Here is a 17500-nt window from a genome sequence, read left to right on the forward strand (position 1 = left end):
AGTACCCTCAAGCTCTCCTGATCCCCCGCTCAGTACCCTCAAGCTCTCCTGATCCCCCGCTCAGTAGTAACCCTCAAGCTCTCCTGATCCCCCGCTCAGTAGTAACCCTCAAGCTCTCCTGATCCCCCTGCTCAGTAGTAACCCTCAAGCTCTCCTGATCCCCCTGCTCAGTAGTAACCCTCAAGCTCTCCTGATCCCCCCGCTCAGTAGTAACCCTCAAGCTCTCCTGATTCCCCCGCTCAGTAGTAACTCCCAGCTCTGCCAATCATCCCTCTGGTCTCCCGTGCACCTCATGCTATATTTCTCCCACGTTGCTCACCATGTAACCCCCCAGCTCTGCTGATTCCCCGCTCAGTAGTGATCCCCAAGCTCTCCTGATCCCCCCGCTCAGTAGTAACCCTCAAGCTCTCCTGATCCCCCCTGCTCAGTAGTAACCCTCAACTCTCCTGATCCCCGCTCAGTAGTAACCCTCAAGCTCTGCTGAACCCCTGCTCAGTAGTAACCCTCAAGCTCTCCTGATCCCCCGTTCAGAAGTAACCCTCAAGCTCTCCTGATCCCCCTGCTCAGTAGTAACCCTCAAGCTCTCCTGATCCCCCCGCTCAGTAGTAACCCTCAAGCTCTCCTGATTCCCCCGCTCAGTAGTAACTCCCAGCTCTGCCAATCATCCCTCTGGTCTCCCGTGCACCTCATGCTATATTTCTCCCACGTTGCTCACCATGTAACCCCCCAGCTCTGCTGATTCCCCGCTCAGTAGTGATCCCCAAGCTCTCCTGATCCCCCCGCTCAGTAGTAACCCTCAAGCTCTCCTGATCCCCCCTGCTCAGTAGTAACCCTCAACTCTCCTGATCCCCGCTCAGTAGTAACCCTCAAGCTCTCCTGATCCCCGCTCAGTAGTAACCCTCAAGCTCTGCTGATCCCCTGCTCAGTAGTAACCCTCAAGCTCTCCTGATCCCCCGCTCAGAAGTAACCCTCAAGCTCTCCTAATCCCCCTGCTCAGAAGTAACCCTCAAGCTCTCCTAATCCCCCCCCCCCCCTGCTCAGTAGTAACCCTCAAGCTCACCTGATCCCTCGCTCAGTAGTAACCCTCAAGCTCTCCTAATCCCCCTGCTCAGAAGTAACCCTCAAAGCTCTCCTAATCCCCCCCCGCTCAGTAGTAACCCTTAAGCGCTCCTGATCCCCCCGCTCAGTAGTAACCCTCAAGCTCTCCTAATCCCCCTGCTCAGTAGTAACCCTCAAGCTCTCCTAATCCCCCTGCTCAGAAGTAACCCTCAAAGCTCTCCTAATCCCCCCCCGCTCAGTAGTAACCCTCAAGCTCTCCTGATCCCCCCGCTCAGTAGTAACCCTCAAGCTCTCCTGATCCCCCCCCGCTCAGTAGTAACCCTCAAGCTCTCCTGATCCCCCCGCTCAGTAGTAACCCTCAAGCTCTCCTGATCCCCCCGCTCAGTAGTAACCCTCAAGCTCTCCTGATCCCCCCGCTCAGTAGTAACCCTCAAGCTCTCCTGATCCCTCCCCCCCCACTCAGTACTACAAGCATGGCCATAGCTTTCTAATAGAAATCTATGACAACACTCGCTAACCGCACCTGCAGCTTTTTTCTATGGAGGTTTTGAAGCACCAAGAAACCAACATGGGTTATCATTTTTTAAGTCAAGCAACTTGTGAACAGGACTGTAATGTAACCATTTTATTTAGGGACAGGTGCTTTGAAATAAAAAAAGACGCATGTCCAATGCCACATTTAAAGTGATACTAAAGTTTTGTTTTATGTGCACAAGATTTGGAAGACCGGAACTACTGTATACATTACACACACTCTATATATTGCTGCTGAGACAGGTATTTGTTTGTGTTTTTCTTATGCAAAAATTGAATAAAAGGTGAAATAGACACAAGACAAGTTACTTACACTCTCAACAGTGGGATCCACTCGGGCCCTTTTCTTTCGTGGTGGTTGAGGAGCATCGCTGGTACTGGTGCCCTCTCCACTCCCAGGGGCTAATAAAAAAAGGGGGTGGGGGGGTTGAGGATTATATAAAAAACACACACACACACACACAAACCAGTGGAAAATGAGGCCTACCTTTTTGCTTGTTTTTCTTGGTTTTCCTGAATAACAAAAAAAATTAAATAAATAAAGTTAACAAACCTTTCTTCATGCAAGATGTCATATTGTTACTCTAGCCCGCGGATATGCAATTAGCGGACCTCCAGCTGTTGGAGAACTACAAATCCCATGCGGCATAGCAAGACTGCACAAGCAGGACACCCAGAGGCATGATGGGACTTATAGTTTTGCAACAGCTGGAGGTCCGCTAATTGCATATCTCTGCTCTAGCCTTTACTATTCATCTGTTTCAATTGAACTTACTGTGAGAATTTCATCAAGTATAGCAGCAGAATTATCTTTGTTCCATTTCATTGTAAACACAATTTAAAAAAATAAATTAAAAAAAATACAGTGGTACCTCGGATTGCGAGCAGCGTGGTTAACGAGCGTTTCGCAATATGAGCGCTGCATTTTTAAAAATCCTGACTCGGTTTGAGAGTGTCGTCTCACAAAACCAGCAGGATTCAGGCCAAAGCAGTGTGCAGTACCGCTTTTAGCCTGAGGGGGGGCGCCGGAGCCGAACCCAGCTGATCGGCACCGTTCAGAAATGCTCAGAAAGACACGGAAACACTCCATTCCCAAGCCTTTTCAAGGTGAGCTGAGCTAATGCAGAACAAATTATTTTAGTTTCCATTGACTTCTATGGGGAAACTCGCTTTGATATGCGAGTACTTTGGATTATGAGCATTCTCCTGGAACGGATTATGCTCTTAATCCGAGTTTCCATTGTAAATAAAAAACCCTCAAGACACCAACTACTCCCAACATTCCAAATCAGATGGTCTGTAACTTTTTGGCCAGAATCTTCTACAATGCAGCTGAAACAAATGCTTGCTTATTATGTAGCCCTCAGCAATGTATTTCTGTTTTTGGCAATGGTACATCACACACAGTATAATAATGTATATGGTCACTGTTAGGGTTGTCCCGATACTGAGCATTTGCGCGATGCTTCACCGATACTTTTTTTTTTTTTCCTCCCCCGAGAGCGGGTGGAGAGCAGTCCTCGAGTATGGAGGAGAGGACAGCTGCTGCCGCAGCTGCCCAGTCCCCTAAGAGAAAGCCAAGCCCCCCCCCCCCCCGAGGATTGGACGGGTGATCTGTCTATCAAAATGCCCGGGCAAGGGGGAGTGTCTATACATGAGGCGCGGCGGGGAACACACACAGCTATTCAAATGAAAGCTGTTATGTTCCCCAAGTGCAAATCAACTAGACGGCAGCGGCGGGGGGGGGGGGGACTTGGCTTTCTCTTTGGGGACACAAGGCCGCATCTAGGGACACAAGGCCGCATCTAGGGACACAAGGCCGCATCTAGGGACACAAGGCCGCATCTAGGGACACAAGGCCGCATCTAGGGACACATGGCCGCATCTAGGGACACATGGCCGCATCTAGGGACACATGGCCGCATCTAGGGACACATGGCCGCATCTAGGGACACATGGCCGCATCTAGGGACACATGGCCGCATCTAGGGACACATGGCCGCATCTAGGGACACAAGGCCGCATCTAGGGACACAAGGCCGCATCTAGGGACACAAGGCCGCATCTAGGGACACAAGGCCGCATCTAGGGACACATGGCCGCATCTAGGGACACATGGCCGCATCTAGGGACACATGGCCGCATCTAGGGACACATGGCCGCATCTAGGGACACATGGCCGCATCTAGGGACACATGGCCGCATCTAGGGACACATGGCCGCATCTAGGGACACATGGCCGCATCTAGGGACACAAGGCTGCATCTAAAAAAAAGTATCGGTATCGGCGAGTACATGAAAAAAAGTATCGGTACTTGTACTCGGTTCTAAAAAAGTGGTATCGGGACAACCTTAGTCACTGTTTTATCAACTTTAAATAACAAAATGGTGAAGTCGTTGGACTTACACTTCCACATTCTTCTGCTGAAGTGCAGCTGACTTCTTTCCTGGAGCGGCTGCTCTCATCTTCCCCTCTGCATACTGATCCCTGTAAAGGACACTGAAAGACATTAGATCAACCAACCTGTCCTACAAGAATCAGGCACGTAAAACAATTCTAGTTTACAGGCATGAGATCAATATCTGCAAATATATTTCTGGCCAATTAGGTAATCCTTTCATCCTATCCACTTCAGCTCCAGGCCTTTTCTGGCACTTTTTGTTTACAAGTAAAAAAAAAATCTACCTTTTCTGCTAGAAAATTACTTAGACCCCCCTCAAACATTATATATTTTTTATAGCAGAGACCCTAAAGCAGGGGGTCTCAAACTGGCCGCCCCTCCAGCTCTTGTGAAACTACAAGTCCCACCATGCCTCTCTGCCTGTGGGAGTCATGCTTGCAACTGCCAGCCTTGCAAAGCCTCATGGGACTTGTAGTTTCACAACAGCTGGAGGGCCGTCAGTTTGAGACCCCCTGCCCTAGAGAATAAAATGGCAATCGTTTAATGCCACACGATATTTGCACAGCGGTTTTTCTAATCCAATTTTCGGGGGGGAAAAAAATACACATGAATTTTAATGCAAAAAAACACAATATACAACCCAATATATCTTATCTTACTATCTATCTAATCTTATCTATCTATCTTATCTTTTCTTTTCTATCTATCTATCTATCTATCTATCTATCTATCTATCTATCTATCTATCTATCTATCTATCTATCTTATCTTTTCTATCTATCCATCTAATCTTTTCTATCCATCTAATCTTTTCTATCCATCTTATCTTTTCTATCTATCTATCCATCTAATCTTTTCTATCCATCTAATCTTTTCTATCCATCTAATCTTTTCTATCCATCTAATCTTTTCTATCCATCTAATCTTTTCTATCCATCTAATCTTTTCTATCTATCTAATCTTTTCTATCTATCCAATCTTTTCTATCTATCCATCTAATCTTTTCTATCTATCCATCTAATCTTTTCTATCTATCCATCTTATCTTTTCTATCTATCCATCTTATCTTTTCTATCTATCCATCTTATCTTTTCTATCTATCCATCTTATCTTTTCTATCTATCCATCTTATCTTTTCTATCCATCTTATCTTTTCTATCTATCCATCTTATCTTTTCTATCTATCCATCTTATCTTTTCTATCTATCCATCTTATCTTTTCTATCCATCTTATCTTTTCTATCTATCCATCTTATCTTTTCTATCCATCTAGATATATAAATAAAAAACAAAAAAAACAAAAAACAAAGAGGCTACGCCAAGTAAAGCAGATACCCAACATCTCACGCTTTAAAATTGCACACGCTCGTGGAATGGCGACAAACTACAGTACTTAAAAAATCTTCTTGGGTGGCGCTTTAAAAAGGTTTACAGGTTACCTTTTTAGGGTTACAAAGAAGGTCTAGCGCTAGAATTATTGACCTTGCAAAAACCTTGCGATACCTCCCATGCGTGGTGCGAGCACTGTTTACATGAGGCATGAGCGACTTGCATATGTGTACGCTTCTGCGTGTGAGCAGAAGCGTCCTTTACATTTTCTTTTTTCCCCTTTATTCATTTGTACACTGTCCCCTTAATTACATTTTCCCCCCTTTCATTTTTATAAGAAATTTAAAACGTCCCTTGTAATAGAAATAAAGGGATGACAGGTCCTCTTTATGGAGAGATCTGTCTATAAGACCCCAAATCTCTCCTCTACCTTTAAAAAGCAAAACCCCCCCCCCCAAAAAGTGTTCTTTTGCTTAAAAAAAAAAAAAAAGTGTTTACTTCCTCTAGACCTGAAGTGACAATGTTGCTCTGGTCCTCCAAGATCATAGAGGTGATCAGTTCTCTAGTCACCTCTATGGGCCAGCCACATGAACTGTCGGATCGTTTCCTGGGCAGGCTGGTAAAAACTGCAACGCCAAAAACACCGGAGCCAGGGGCCCCGTAGATGTTTCCAATAGTGATCAAACAGCCAATTAAAAAAAAAAAATAAAGAAAGAAAAAAAAAAAAAACAGGGTTATGGCTAATCTCTTTAGCCATAACCCCGGGAAACCACTTGTAGGCTGCAACATTATAATATATATATATATATATATAAATATATAAAAGAAAGAAAGAGACAGAGAATTTTAATGTAATAACTTGATGGGCAAGTGGATATGTATGAGACATGTCATCTGCCGGCTCAGCGTGGATCAACAGAGTGATCCCCGCTGAGCAAGCAGATATTTAAGGAAATTGTGAAAGGGCCCCAATTGTCCACATGCACCCCTTATGTATACTTGCGCACCTCGATACCTATCACTACAAATCCAATCTCTTCCGCCCAAAACTAAAAAGTGATTAATTTCCTGCAAAACATCATTATAAATATACTTACTGATTGGCCTTCTGAAGTTCTTTTTGTTTTTGCAGGTTAGTGTCCACGTATTTGAGTACTCTACTTTCTGGTACCCACTCATCCCAGCTGAAAAAAATAAGAAAAATAAAAAAAATAATAATAATAAAAAAAACTAAATTCAGCCATTGCAATAGACAAGCAGAACAGTTTACAGCGGGTATATAAAATAATGTTGCTGCTTTGCCGTCTGAAATAAAGACCGACACAGTTTTCTTTTTTTATCCGGCTGTACTTACTGAGTGCAACTTTTAAAAAAAAATCCGATAATGGCCACTGGAAACGTACGCAATTTTGGCTGCATTTCTTGAGCCTTTTTAAACGCAAACTATTAAAATATTTTTTTATTTTATTTTTTCAAACTGGGCATTTTGGTTTTTCGTTCCTGCTGCTCTGTCTGCTGAGTGACGGGCGGATGTGATGGCATCCTTGTCAGTCGCAGGTCAGGCTGCATTTAATGGGTACAGGTGAAAATTGTAGTACACCATTTGGTTCAGAATATTTTTTTTCTTGTTTACCTCCTCTAAAACCTAGGTGCATCATATGGGAGCGAAAAATATGGTAGTCGTATAACAACTAAGTATAAAAACATAAAAAATAACTATTGAGAGTTTATATCCCCGGAGGTATGGGATTTGTCAAGTAATAGAAATAGGCCATCAATGGTGCTGGGGAGGCTGCTTTCAATTGAAGGCTGGGGATCCACACTCTAATGAAAAGAGGGAAGGCGCCAGACTGGCATAGTGTAGCACAATTTATTGAGTTTAAAAAAAAAAACAAAAAAAACAATGCAAAACAAATAAACGTTCTGGCGGGAGGGGGGGGGGGGGATAGGATGACAGGTCCCAATGGATATATAGTCCGGTGGTGAGCCGTGTAAGTGTCTGGTGGAATAGACAGGCCGGCTGTGACTGGGAGCAGGATGAGCCTGGAATCTGGGCAGGGAGACTGGCATCAGGCTGCCCTATCTGGAGCTCGGACGTCCGCCTGTATCCAACAGGAGGAGTGGAAGAAGCTGTCAAACCAACCGCCGTGTGAGCCAATAGGAACGCACGTTGAAAACCAGCCACGCCTTTATCATGCTGCCTCCCCCATCACGACTGGTCTATCTACTCCGCCACAGACACTTACACGGCTCCCAGAAATGGATACAGCGCCCAGAGGCGATTCAGTTCGCATGTGTTGCGCTTTACAAGTCTCTCTCTCTCTCACCACAGGACTATATATCCATTGGGACCGGTCATCCCCCGCCAGAGAGTTTCATTTGTTTTACAATGTTTTTTTACTCAAATTGTGCTACACTAGGCCGGTCTGGTGCTTTCTTCCCTCTTTGCAAAAATATGTCGTCATCACAGAAAATTGTATACTTTGGCATATTCCATCACGATGTGTCACACCGCCCACTATACTGACCAGTAGGAAAGAGGGGGGGTAAAGGAAACCGGTGCAGCCATGCTGTGACGATCCGCACATACAGGGCCGTTTGCAGAGGGTCACTGGGTCAGAGAGCATGCGTGAAGCAGTTGATGGAGGGGTCCACCATATGAGATGTACTTGTATACTACCGTATTTTCCGGCATACAAGACGACTTTTTGCATCCAAAATCATGACCCAAAAGTCGGGGGTCATCTTATACGCAGGGTACCTGTTTTCAGACTGTTGATTGTTCCGTGATCGGCGGCGATTTCATTATTCAAAAGCCGCGCCTCCTCCTTAGGCTGTTCCGTGATAGGCGGAACACTCATTTTCCCAGCAGAGCCTCTGTTCAGTGTTCCGCCTATCACGGATGCCTTCTCATCCTCGGACGAGAGGACATCCGTGATAGGCGGAACACTGAACAGAGGCTCTGCTGGAAAAATTAGTGTTCCGCCTATCACGGAACAGCCTAAGGAGGAGGCGCGGCTTTTGAATAATGGAATCGCCGCCGTCTGACATACTCTGCAAACAGGAGAAGGTAGGGAGATCGTCGAGGCAGGGAATGGAATGGCACAGTGAGGCATGTATAGATGGCACAGTGAGGCATGTATAGATGGCACAGTGAGGCATGTATAGATGGAGCCTGGAGGAGGAACCCATCAAAAGAAAACCTCACAAAGTACAAAACCCTCACCAAAAATTACCACAAAGCAATCTTTAAAGCCAAAAAAGACCATTTCGCAAACACCATCTCCAAAGCCATAAACCATCCACGGGAACTTTTTAAACTAGTCTCTAAGGCTATGAACCCCTCCTGTTTGGAGCCCCCTGCAAGTGAGACACAAGAATTCTGCAACGAACTATCAGACTTTATCGACAAAATTGAAAAGATTCGGGCAACAGTTCAACAGAAAAAAAACATAAACCCCACTCAGATACAGCAAGAAGAAGAAATCAACAAAACTTCGATGAATTTCGAGCTGATCCCAATTACCATCGACACCACAAAAAACATCATCAGAAGCCTCCGAGACAACACATCCCCAAACGACATCATCCCGACAAAACTCTTGAAAGAATGCACGGACATCTTGGCACCCACCATAACGCACATCATAAACCAATCATTCAGGGAAGGGATGGTTCCGGACAACCTCAAACAAGGCATAATAAAACCTCTCTTAAAGAAGCCCAACCTCGATCCGAAAGACCCTAACCAGCGCAGACCGGTAACGAGCCTGAACACGATCTCCAAGATCATGGAGAAAGCAGTAGTGCAACAGCTCCAGCCCCACCTGGACGACCACAAACTCCTAGATCCTCTACAATCAGGTTTTCGCCCAGGCCACGGCACAGAAACGGCTCTTCTCAAGATATGGGATGACGCCCTTGAAGCAGCAGATGACGGAGAATCCTGTCTCCTAGTGCTGCTGGATCTTAGTGCAGCCTTCGACACAGTAGATCACAACATATTGCTCACGCGACTCAAAGAAGTAGCAGGAGTCTCTGACGCAGCCCTACCGTGGTTCGCATCTTTCCTGGAAAATCGTACTCAGACCGTGAAACTTGGAGATTTCACATCAGAAACACGGACCATCACATGCGGAGTCCCGCAAGGATCACCCCTCTCACCTCTACTCTTCAACATCTACATCCGCCCGCTCCTCAAAATCATCAGCAAACAGGACCTGCGTTACCACTCCTATGCGGACGACACACAGCTTTACCTTCGAATCACCAACAAAAAAGACCAATTTCTTGAACTTGGAAAGTGCCTCACACTGATCGACAATTGGATGACCGAAAGCTCCCTCAAACTTAACGGATCGAAAACAGAACTACTCATCCTTCACGCAAATAAAAAATCCATTACTAGGACCACATGGACACCACCCACCATCCTCGGACAAACCATCGCACCAAGCAAAAAAATCAAAAGTCTCGGAGTCATCTTCGACTCAGACATGACGATGGATGCACAAATAGGATCAGTCGTCAGCAGCTCTCATCATCTGCTCCGCATGCTACGTAGACTCATCCCCTTTATCCCGAAAGAAGACACGGCAGTAGTTGTCGGAACAATCATCAACTCACGACTCGACTACGCAAACTCCCTCTACTTAGGGCTACCAAAATACCAGATGGCGCGTCTACAAGTCGTCCAGAACACGGCAGCCAGACTGGTAACAGGTAAAAAGCCGTGGGAATCAGTCGCCCCAGTCTTGAGGTCCCTCCACTGGCTGTCCGTACAGGACCGGGTGACATTCAAGACGCTCTGCCTCACCCACAAATGTTCACAGGGAAAAGCTCCTCAATACTTATGCGAGAAAATAAAACCGTACGTCACCAAGCGCATGCTTCGGTCAACCAACCAAAACCTTCTCCAAATTCCTAAATCCCGCTACAAATCTAAAGGAGAACGAAGATTCTCGGTCCAAGGACCACGGCTCTGGAATGCTCTACCCACGACCATCCGCTTGGAAGAAAACCATCGGGCATTCAGGAAAAAGCTAAAGACCCACCTCTTCTGAAAGATCTGTACTACTCTGGATGACAAGCGCCTTGAGGCGATTAAGTTCGCATTTGCTGCGCTATACAAGTTACTCACTCACAGTGAGGCATGTATAGATGGCACAGTGAGGCATGTATAGATGGCACAGTGAGGCATGTATAGATGGCACAGTGAGGCATGTATAGATGGCACAGTGAGGCATGTATAGATGGCACAGTGAGGCATGTATAGATGGCACAGTGAGGCATGTATAGATGGCACAGTGAGGGGGGTCGTCTTATACAGCGAGTATATCCCAAAACCAACATTTTAGTTGGAAAATTAGGGAGTCGTCTTATACGCCGGCAAATATGGCATTTCCTCATTCTGCTTATAAAGTCCCAATTGGGGCTGAATTGTTTTCGTATCCAAGTAGTTCTGGGGATGTTGGTAGAATTTGTTATTTGAAGCCCAGGATCTAACCGGCCTTTCCCTGTAATGTTCCTACATATAAAGCAAACCTGGCCGATGTCCCTGGAAATCACTGAAATAGTCACCACTACTACAGCGATTTTCACTTGGGAACACAGAAGGTCGGCTGCTCGACACAAGCGCCATTCAGAGAATGCTTTGCATTTTCTAAATGAATGTGAAGCGTTCGCTGATTGGTGAGGCGGCGGTTGGTGACATCACATTCTCCACCTTGTCAAATCAGAACACTTTCCATGCATTCAGACAATGCAAAGCACCCTTTGAATGGCGCCCATGCTGAGTGGCTGACCTCCTGCGTTCACAATGTGTCAGGCCATCCGCTCAGTGAAGGACCTGGAAGCTGGGGGGGGGGGGGGGGGGGGGGGGGGGGGGGGGGGAAATCACTGGAGTCATGTGGTCCATTTCCAGCTTTGGGGCATTGGCCAGGTACAATATTATACCAGGGGTCTCAAACTGGTGACCGTCCAGCTGTTGCGGAACTACAAATCCCATTGTGCCTCTGCCTGAGGGGGTCATGCTTGAAAAACTGTTGGCCTTGCAATGCCTCATGGGACTTGTAGTTTTGCAACAGCTGGAGGGCCACCAGCTATAGACCACTGGTATATATACACACACACACACACACACACACGATTACATTGCTCATAGATGGACCAATGTGACAATACAACATGCTACTGCCTAGAATTCTTGAACACTACCACTCCCAGACTGGAATTGTAATTGAGAAGTCCAGGCAAAACGTAACCAACGCCAAAACCTGCTCTGTGACACATTAGGCCAAATCTAACCCTGCAAAAGCAAAAAACTTGCTGTATTTGCCTACTCCGCAGTCGGTTCCGGTCAGCCGCGGCTTCGCTGTGTAGCCGGGTGCAGGAGAGGCATCTGACAACAGAAGCCCCATATTAAGTCTATGGGTGACGTCACTTCCTATTAATCATACAGCAGTTGTCAGTCCACTCCTGCACACATCATCCGCCGCTGGAGACCGGCCCAGATTAGGTGCAGAACAGGCCTGCAAGTTTTGCTTTACAGGGTTAGATTAGGCTTAGAATGTGGCACAGACCACGTTTAGTGTTAGTTAGGTTTTGCCTAGACTTACACTTTAAGAACCCCCAAGTCATACCCAAAAGTGAAACTTCCGCTCCTCTCCCACTTATATGCCACATTTGATGTTTTTTTTTTTTGGGGGGGGGGGGGGGGGGCGCCTAGTTAGGAGTGGGACTTCCTGTCCCACTTACTTCTTCCACCCAGATGACTCCTCTCGCTAGGGGGCTTCGTTAGGAGTGGGACTTCCTGTCCCACTTCCTTCTTCCGCCCAGGCGACTCCTCCTCTCTCCCTAGGTGGCTCCTCCCTCGAGGCGATCTCCTGGGACATGTGGCAGGTCCCAGAAGATTGCCTCTCCACTGCTATAGCGCAGAGCGACTCGCGCATGCGTGCCCTGCCTTGAAGCCGAAAGCTGTGCCGGCAGGGTGCCCAGAGTGACAATGGAAGCGCCGGTGCAGTGTCATATTCTGCTGCCTATCCTAGAATTCTGCAGGAATTCACGTGACGGGCAACTGCGCATGCGCAATGCGCTCCAACGGCAAATGTGATGCGTTCCAGGGGATTTACGACACTACCCTTCAGTGAACCATCACAATTTGTCACAGAAGTGACGTATTACCATACACGGAGCGGGGGGGGGGGGGGGGGGGGGGGACAGAGAGAGACCCATTCAGAGCGACAGAGAAATAGACATATAGAGATACTGAGATACATTCAGAGCGAGAGAGGGATACAGATATAGAGATACTGAGAGAGAACCGGGGCTCAGGGAGGGGATTACCTCCCCTATGTGCATTACTTCCGCTATATAAAATATATGTATATGATCTCTCTCTCGCTCTGAATGTATCTCAGTATCTCAATATCTCTATTTCTCTCTCGCTGTGAATGGGTCTCTCTCTCTTTCTCCCCTCACTCCGTGTATGGCAATACGTCACTTCCGTGACAAATTGTGATGGTTCACTGAAGGGTAGTGTCGTAAATCCCCTGGAACGCATCACATTTGCCGTTGGAGTGCATTGCGCATGCGCAGTTGCCTGTCACGTGACTTCCGCAGCATTCTAGAATAGGCAGCAGAATATGTCACTGCACTGGCAGAGAGGAGCGGGGCTCCGTGCGGACGCATCGCTGGATCGTGGAACAGGCAAGTGTCTGTTTATTAAAAGTCAGCAGCTAAACTTTTTGTAGCTGCTGACTTTTAATAAACATAGAAAGCCTGGAACTTTAAAAAGGAAACAAAGCAGAAGGTTATAATCAAGGAGGACCGGCTTGGTGAAGTTCAGCACAAAATAAGGACAGCTCTAAAGTAACTGTTGAAAACCTGATGCTTTACAAAAAAAGATCAAAAGCCATACAAGATAAAAAAATAATAAATGAATAAAAGACGTCTCAAGGCTACAATACAATTAGGATATAAGTTCAACTTACTTTTTATTCCACCCGCTGTAGTGAATGAAGTACTTCACCTGCTTGTCTTTAACTGCAACTTTCACACACTAAAGAGAGAAACAAAATGTAATCTAAAACTAAATATTAAAAAAAAAGCGACAATAGCGTTGATTTGTCAAAGGCAACTAGGCGGTTTACTTTGCAAGGGAATATTCCCCAGAGCTTAGCTTTGCAAAGAATACCCAATTACATGTAAGAAAAAAAAAAAAAAAAGAAGATTGGGCAATGGAAGTCAGCAGAGCTTCACTTCCACTCCGCAAGTCGTGCTGAAATTTCCCTTACAAAATACAACTTCCCTTGCAAAGGTAACAGCCTAATTGCCTTAAAGCGTGTGTTACACCAACACTTCATATTTCCGATATGTGGCTGCTGTACCATGTACTTGTATGAGAAGGTCTACTGTTCTTTGTATTACTTCCTTTGTGTGAAATCCATGGTGCCAAGTGTATATAACTGCCAACATCCAGAAAACCGTGCATGTATGATGAACATGAGTGCAGCAGGATATATCCCCCTTGAACTTTTAAGGCAGAAATCAAAATGGGAAAAAAAAAAAAAAAAAAAAAAAAAAAACGTAGATAAGAAGGAACGCTATTCCGGGACAGCCCCCGAAGAAGGCACACTATTCCGGGACAGCCCCCGAAGAAGGAACACTATTCCGGGACAGCCCCCGAAGAAGGAACACTATTCCGGGACAGCCCCCGAAGAAGGAACACTATTCCGGGACAGCCCCCGAAGAAGGAACACTATTCCGGGACAGCCCCCGAAGAAGGAACACTATTCCGGGACTATATAGCCCCTCCTCTCATTCCATTTAAAATTGATATCAATAAAAGTAGCGCTGTCGCCTTTTAAAATGTATCTACGTTTCCATTTTGATTTCTGCCTAAAAAAGTCCAAGGGGGAATATATACCGCTGCACTTCTGTGCATCATACATACACGAAGCATGAGAGCACAGTGTGGTCAGTTCTCTAGCTATGCTGGGAGCTCAGTGTACTCTTCTCCAATGATCAGACTTGTTCTGACAGGTGCCAGCCCCCCCCCCCGCACAGCCATTCACTGGGAAGTTCAGTATGCTGCTGCTTCTCCTCCTCCCCCTGCACTTATGCAGCTGAGAACAGAGGGAAGGTGATCACTTATGAAAAAGGGAAAGAGGAAAAAAAAAAACAAAGAAGAAATACAGAAGGAAAAAGGAAGAAAAAATAATTTGTTTTTCCCCCCTCTTTCACAGTGTTTTTATTGAATAAAGACAAACTCAAAAAACAGTTAACAGATGCCAAGGCCATCATCGGTTGATGTTGCTTGCGAATGAATACATATATACCCCCTGCACACTAATGGGCTTCTTATGGGTATAACAAGTAACAAAGAAAACTAAACTTAAAGCGGGAGTTCACCCAATTCCCTTTTTTTTTCTATTTTCCCCTTAGATTCCTGCTCGTTTTGTCTAGGGGAATCGGCTATTTGTTTTAAAATATGATCCGTACTTACCCGTTTTCGAGATGCATCTTCTCCGTCGCTTCCGGGTATGGGTCTTCGGGAGCGGGCGTTCCTTCTTGATTGACAGTCTTCCGAGAGGCTTCCGACGGTCGCATCCATCGCGTCACTAGTAGCCGAAAGAAGCCGAACGTCGGTGCGGCTCTAAACTGCGCACCGACGTTCGGCTTCTTTCGGAAAATCGTGACGCGATGGATGCGACCGTCGGAAGCCTCTCGGAAGACTGTCAATCAAGAAGGAACGCCCAGTCCTGCAGCCCATATCCGGAAGCGACGGAGAAGATGCATCTCGTAAACGGGTAAGTACGGATCATATTTTAAAACAAATAGCCGATTCCCCTAGACAAAACGAGCATGAAGCGAAGGGGAAAATGTGTAAGGTATGGGTGAACCTCCGCTTTAACCAGGTGAGGGTGCCTCTGTACCATTGCGGTCTATTAGGGTAATAATGATCGATGCAGCTCTCAATTATTAAAGCCTAAAGAATAAGCTAAACAATATATTTCTGAAATATACATGTACCTGAGATCAACCAATGTTTGTATATAGAGTCTGAGAGCCTTCTCAGGGGCCAAAAAAAAAAAGGGGGGGACAGGGGGAGATTTGGGTGAGGAGAAAACTATCCCACAAGCTTCCAGATGTACAAGTTGACCCCAGAAGTAGGACCAGAGAGCAGTAAAAACAGACTCCACCTAAAGGCATTTGGCAGTAGAGCACAGAAATTTAGAGAAAGAAAAAGAAAAAGCGAAAAAGGAAAGCAAAAGAAAGAAAGAAAGCAAAAGAAAGAAAGAAAGCAAAAGAAAGAAAGAAAGAAAGCAAAAGAAAGAAAGAAAGCAAAAGAAAGCAAAAGAAAGAAAGAAAGCAAAAGAAAAAAGAAAGCAAAAGAAAAAAGAAAGCAAAAGAAAAAAGAAAGCAAAAGAAAGAAAGAAAGAAAGCAAAAGAAAGAAAGAAAGAAAGCAAAAGAAAGCAAAAGAAAGAAAGAAAGCAAAAGAAAAAAGAAAGCAAAAGAAAAAAGAAAGCAAAAGAAAAAAGAAAGCAAAAGAAAAAAGAAAGCAAAAGAAAAAAGAAAGCAAAAGAAAGAAAGAAAGCAAAAGAAAGAAAGAAAGCAAAAGAAAGAAAGAAAGCAAAAGAAAGAAAGAAAGCAAAAGAAAGAAAGAAAGCAAAAGAAAAAAGAAAGCAAAAGAAAAAAGAAAGCAAAAGAAAAAAGAAAGCAAAAGAAAAAAGAAAGCAAAAGAAAAAAGAAAGCAAAAGAAAAAAGAAAGCAAAAGAAAAAAGAAAGCAAAAGAAAAAAGAAAGCAAAAGAAAGAAAGAAAGAAAGAAAGCAAAAGAAAGCAAGAAAGAAAGAAAGCAAAAGAAAGCAAAAGAAAGAAAGAAAGCAAAAGAAAAAAGAAAGCAAAAGAAAAAAGAAAGCAAAAGAAAAAAGAAAGCAAAAGAAAAAAGAAAGCAAAAGAAAGAAAGAAAGCAAAAGAAAGAAAGAAAGCAAAAGAAAAAAGAAAGCAAAAGAAAAAAGAAAGCAAAAGAAAAAAGAAAGCAAAAGAAAGAAAGAAAGAAAGAAAGCAAAAGAAAGCAAAAGAAAGAAAGAAAGCAAAAGAAAGAAAGAAAGCAAAAGAAAAAAAGAAAGCAAAAGAAAAAAGAAAGCAAAAGAAAAAAGAAAGCAAAAGAAAAAAGAAAGCAAAAGAAAAAAGAAAGCAAAAGAAAAAAGAAAGCAAAAGAAAGAAAGAAAGAAAGAAAGCAAAAGAAAGCAAGAAAGAAAGAAAGCAAAAGAAAGCGAAAGAAAGAAAGCAAAAGAAAAAAGAAAGCAAAAGAAAAAAGAAAGCAAAAGAAAGAAAGAAAGCAAAAGAAAGAAAGAAAGCAAAAGAAAGAAAGAAAGCAAAAGAAAGAAAGAAAGCAAAAGAAAGAAAGAAAGCAAAAGAAAGCAAAAGAAAGCAAAAGAAAGCAAAAGAAAAAAGAAAGAAAGCAAAAGAAAGAAAGAAAAAGAAAGAAAAAGAAAGAAAGAAAAAGAAAGCAAAAGAAAGCAAAAGAAAAAAGAAAGCAAAAGAAAAAAGAAAGCAAAAGAAAGAAAGAAAAAGAAAGAAAAAGAAAGAAAGAAAGCAAAAGAAAAAAGAAAGCAAAAGAAAGAAAGCAAAAGAAAAAAGAAAGCAAAAGAAAGAAAGAAAGCAAAAGAAAGAAAGAAAGCAAAAGAAAGAAAGAAAGCAAAAGAAAGAAAGAAAGCAAAAGAAAGAAAGAAAGCAAAAGAAAGAAAGAAAGCAAAAGAAAGAAAGAAAGCAAAAGAAAGAAAGAAAGCAAAAGAAAGAAAGAAAAAAAAAGAAAGAAAGAAAGCAAAAGAAAGAAAGAAAGCAAAAGAAAGAAAGAAAGCAAAAGAAAGAAAGAAAGCAAAAGAAAGAAAGAAAGCAAAAGAAAGAAAGCAAAAGAAAGAAAGAAAGCAAGAAAGCAAAAGAAAGAAAGAAAGCAAAAGAAAAAAGAAAGCAAAAGAAAAAAAAAAAAAGAAAGAAAAAGAAAGAAAGAAAAAGAAAGCAAAAGAAAGCAAAAGAAAAAAGAAAGCAAAAGAAAAAAGAAAGCAAAAGAAAGCAAAAGAAAGAAAGAAAAAGAAAGAAAAAGAAAGAAAGAAAAAGAAAGAAAGAAAGCAAAAGAAAGAAAGAAAGCAAAAGAAAAAAGAAAGCAAAAGA

General features: G+C 43.8%; 2 protein-coding genes across 14 annotated transcripts in view; one reads left to right on the forward strand and one right to left on the reverse strand.

Annotated features, from left to right (window-relative positions):
- KIF23 (kinesin family member 23) overlaps positions 1–17500 on the forward strand; it is a 912882-nt gene that overhangs the window by 298119 nt on the left and 597263 nt on the right. The gene's annotated exons all lie outside the window — the stretch shown is intronic.
- The window catches only part of MORF4L1 (mortality factor 4 like 1), a 71293-nt gene that overhangs the window by 8783 nt on the left and 45010 nt on the right, over positions 1–17500 (reverse strand). Inside the window, exons 3-7 of one of the 2 annotated variants that reach the window (XM_040342226.1) lie at positions 13316–13383; positions 6422–6508; positions 4001–4081; positions 2081–2106; positions 1907–1995 (exon numbers count right to left, since the gene is read on the reverse strand). In XM_040342226.1, coding sequence (XP_040198160.1) covers positions 1907–1995; positions 2081–2106; positions 4001–4081; positions 6422–6508; positions 13316–13383 — 351 coding nt within the window. Of the gene's footprint in view, positions 1–1906; positions 1996–2080; positions 2107–4000; positions 4094–6421; positions 6509–13315; positions 13384–17500 lie in introns of both variants that reach the window. The other variant, XM_040342225.1, reaches the window with a different exon arrangement.

This window comes from Rana temporaria, chromosome 3, assembly GCF_905171775.1.
Source record: "Rana temporaria chromosome 3, aRanTem1.1, whole genome shotgun sequence".
In the NCBI taxonomy this organism is placed as follows: domain Eukaryota; kingdom Metazoa; phylum Chordata; class Amphibia; order Anura; family Ranidae; genus Rana; species Rana temporaria.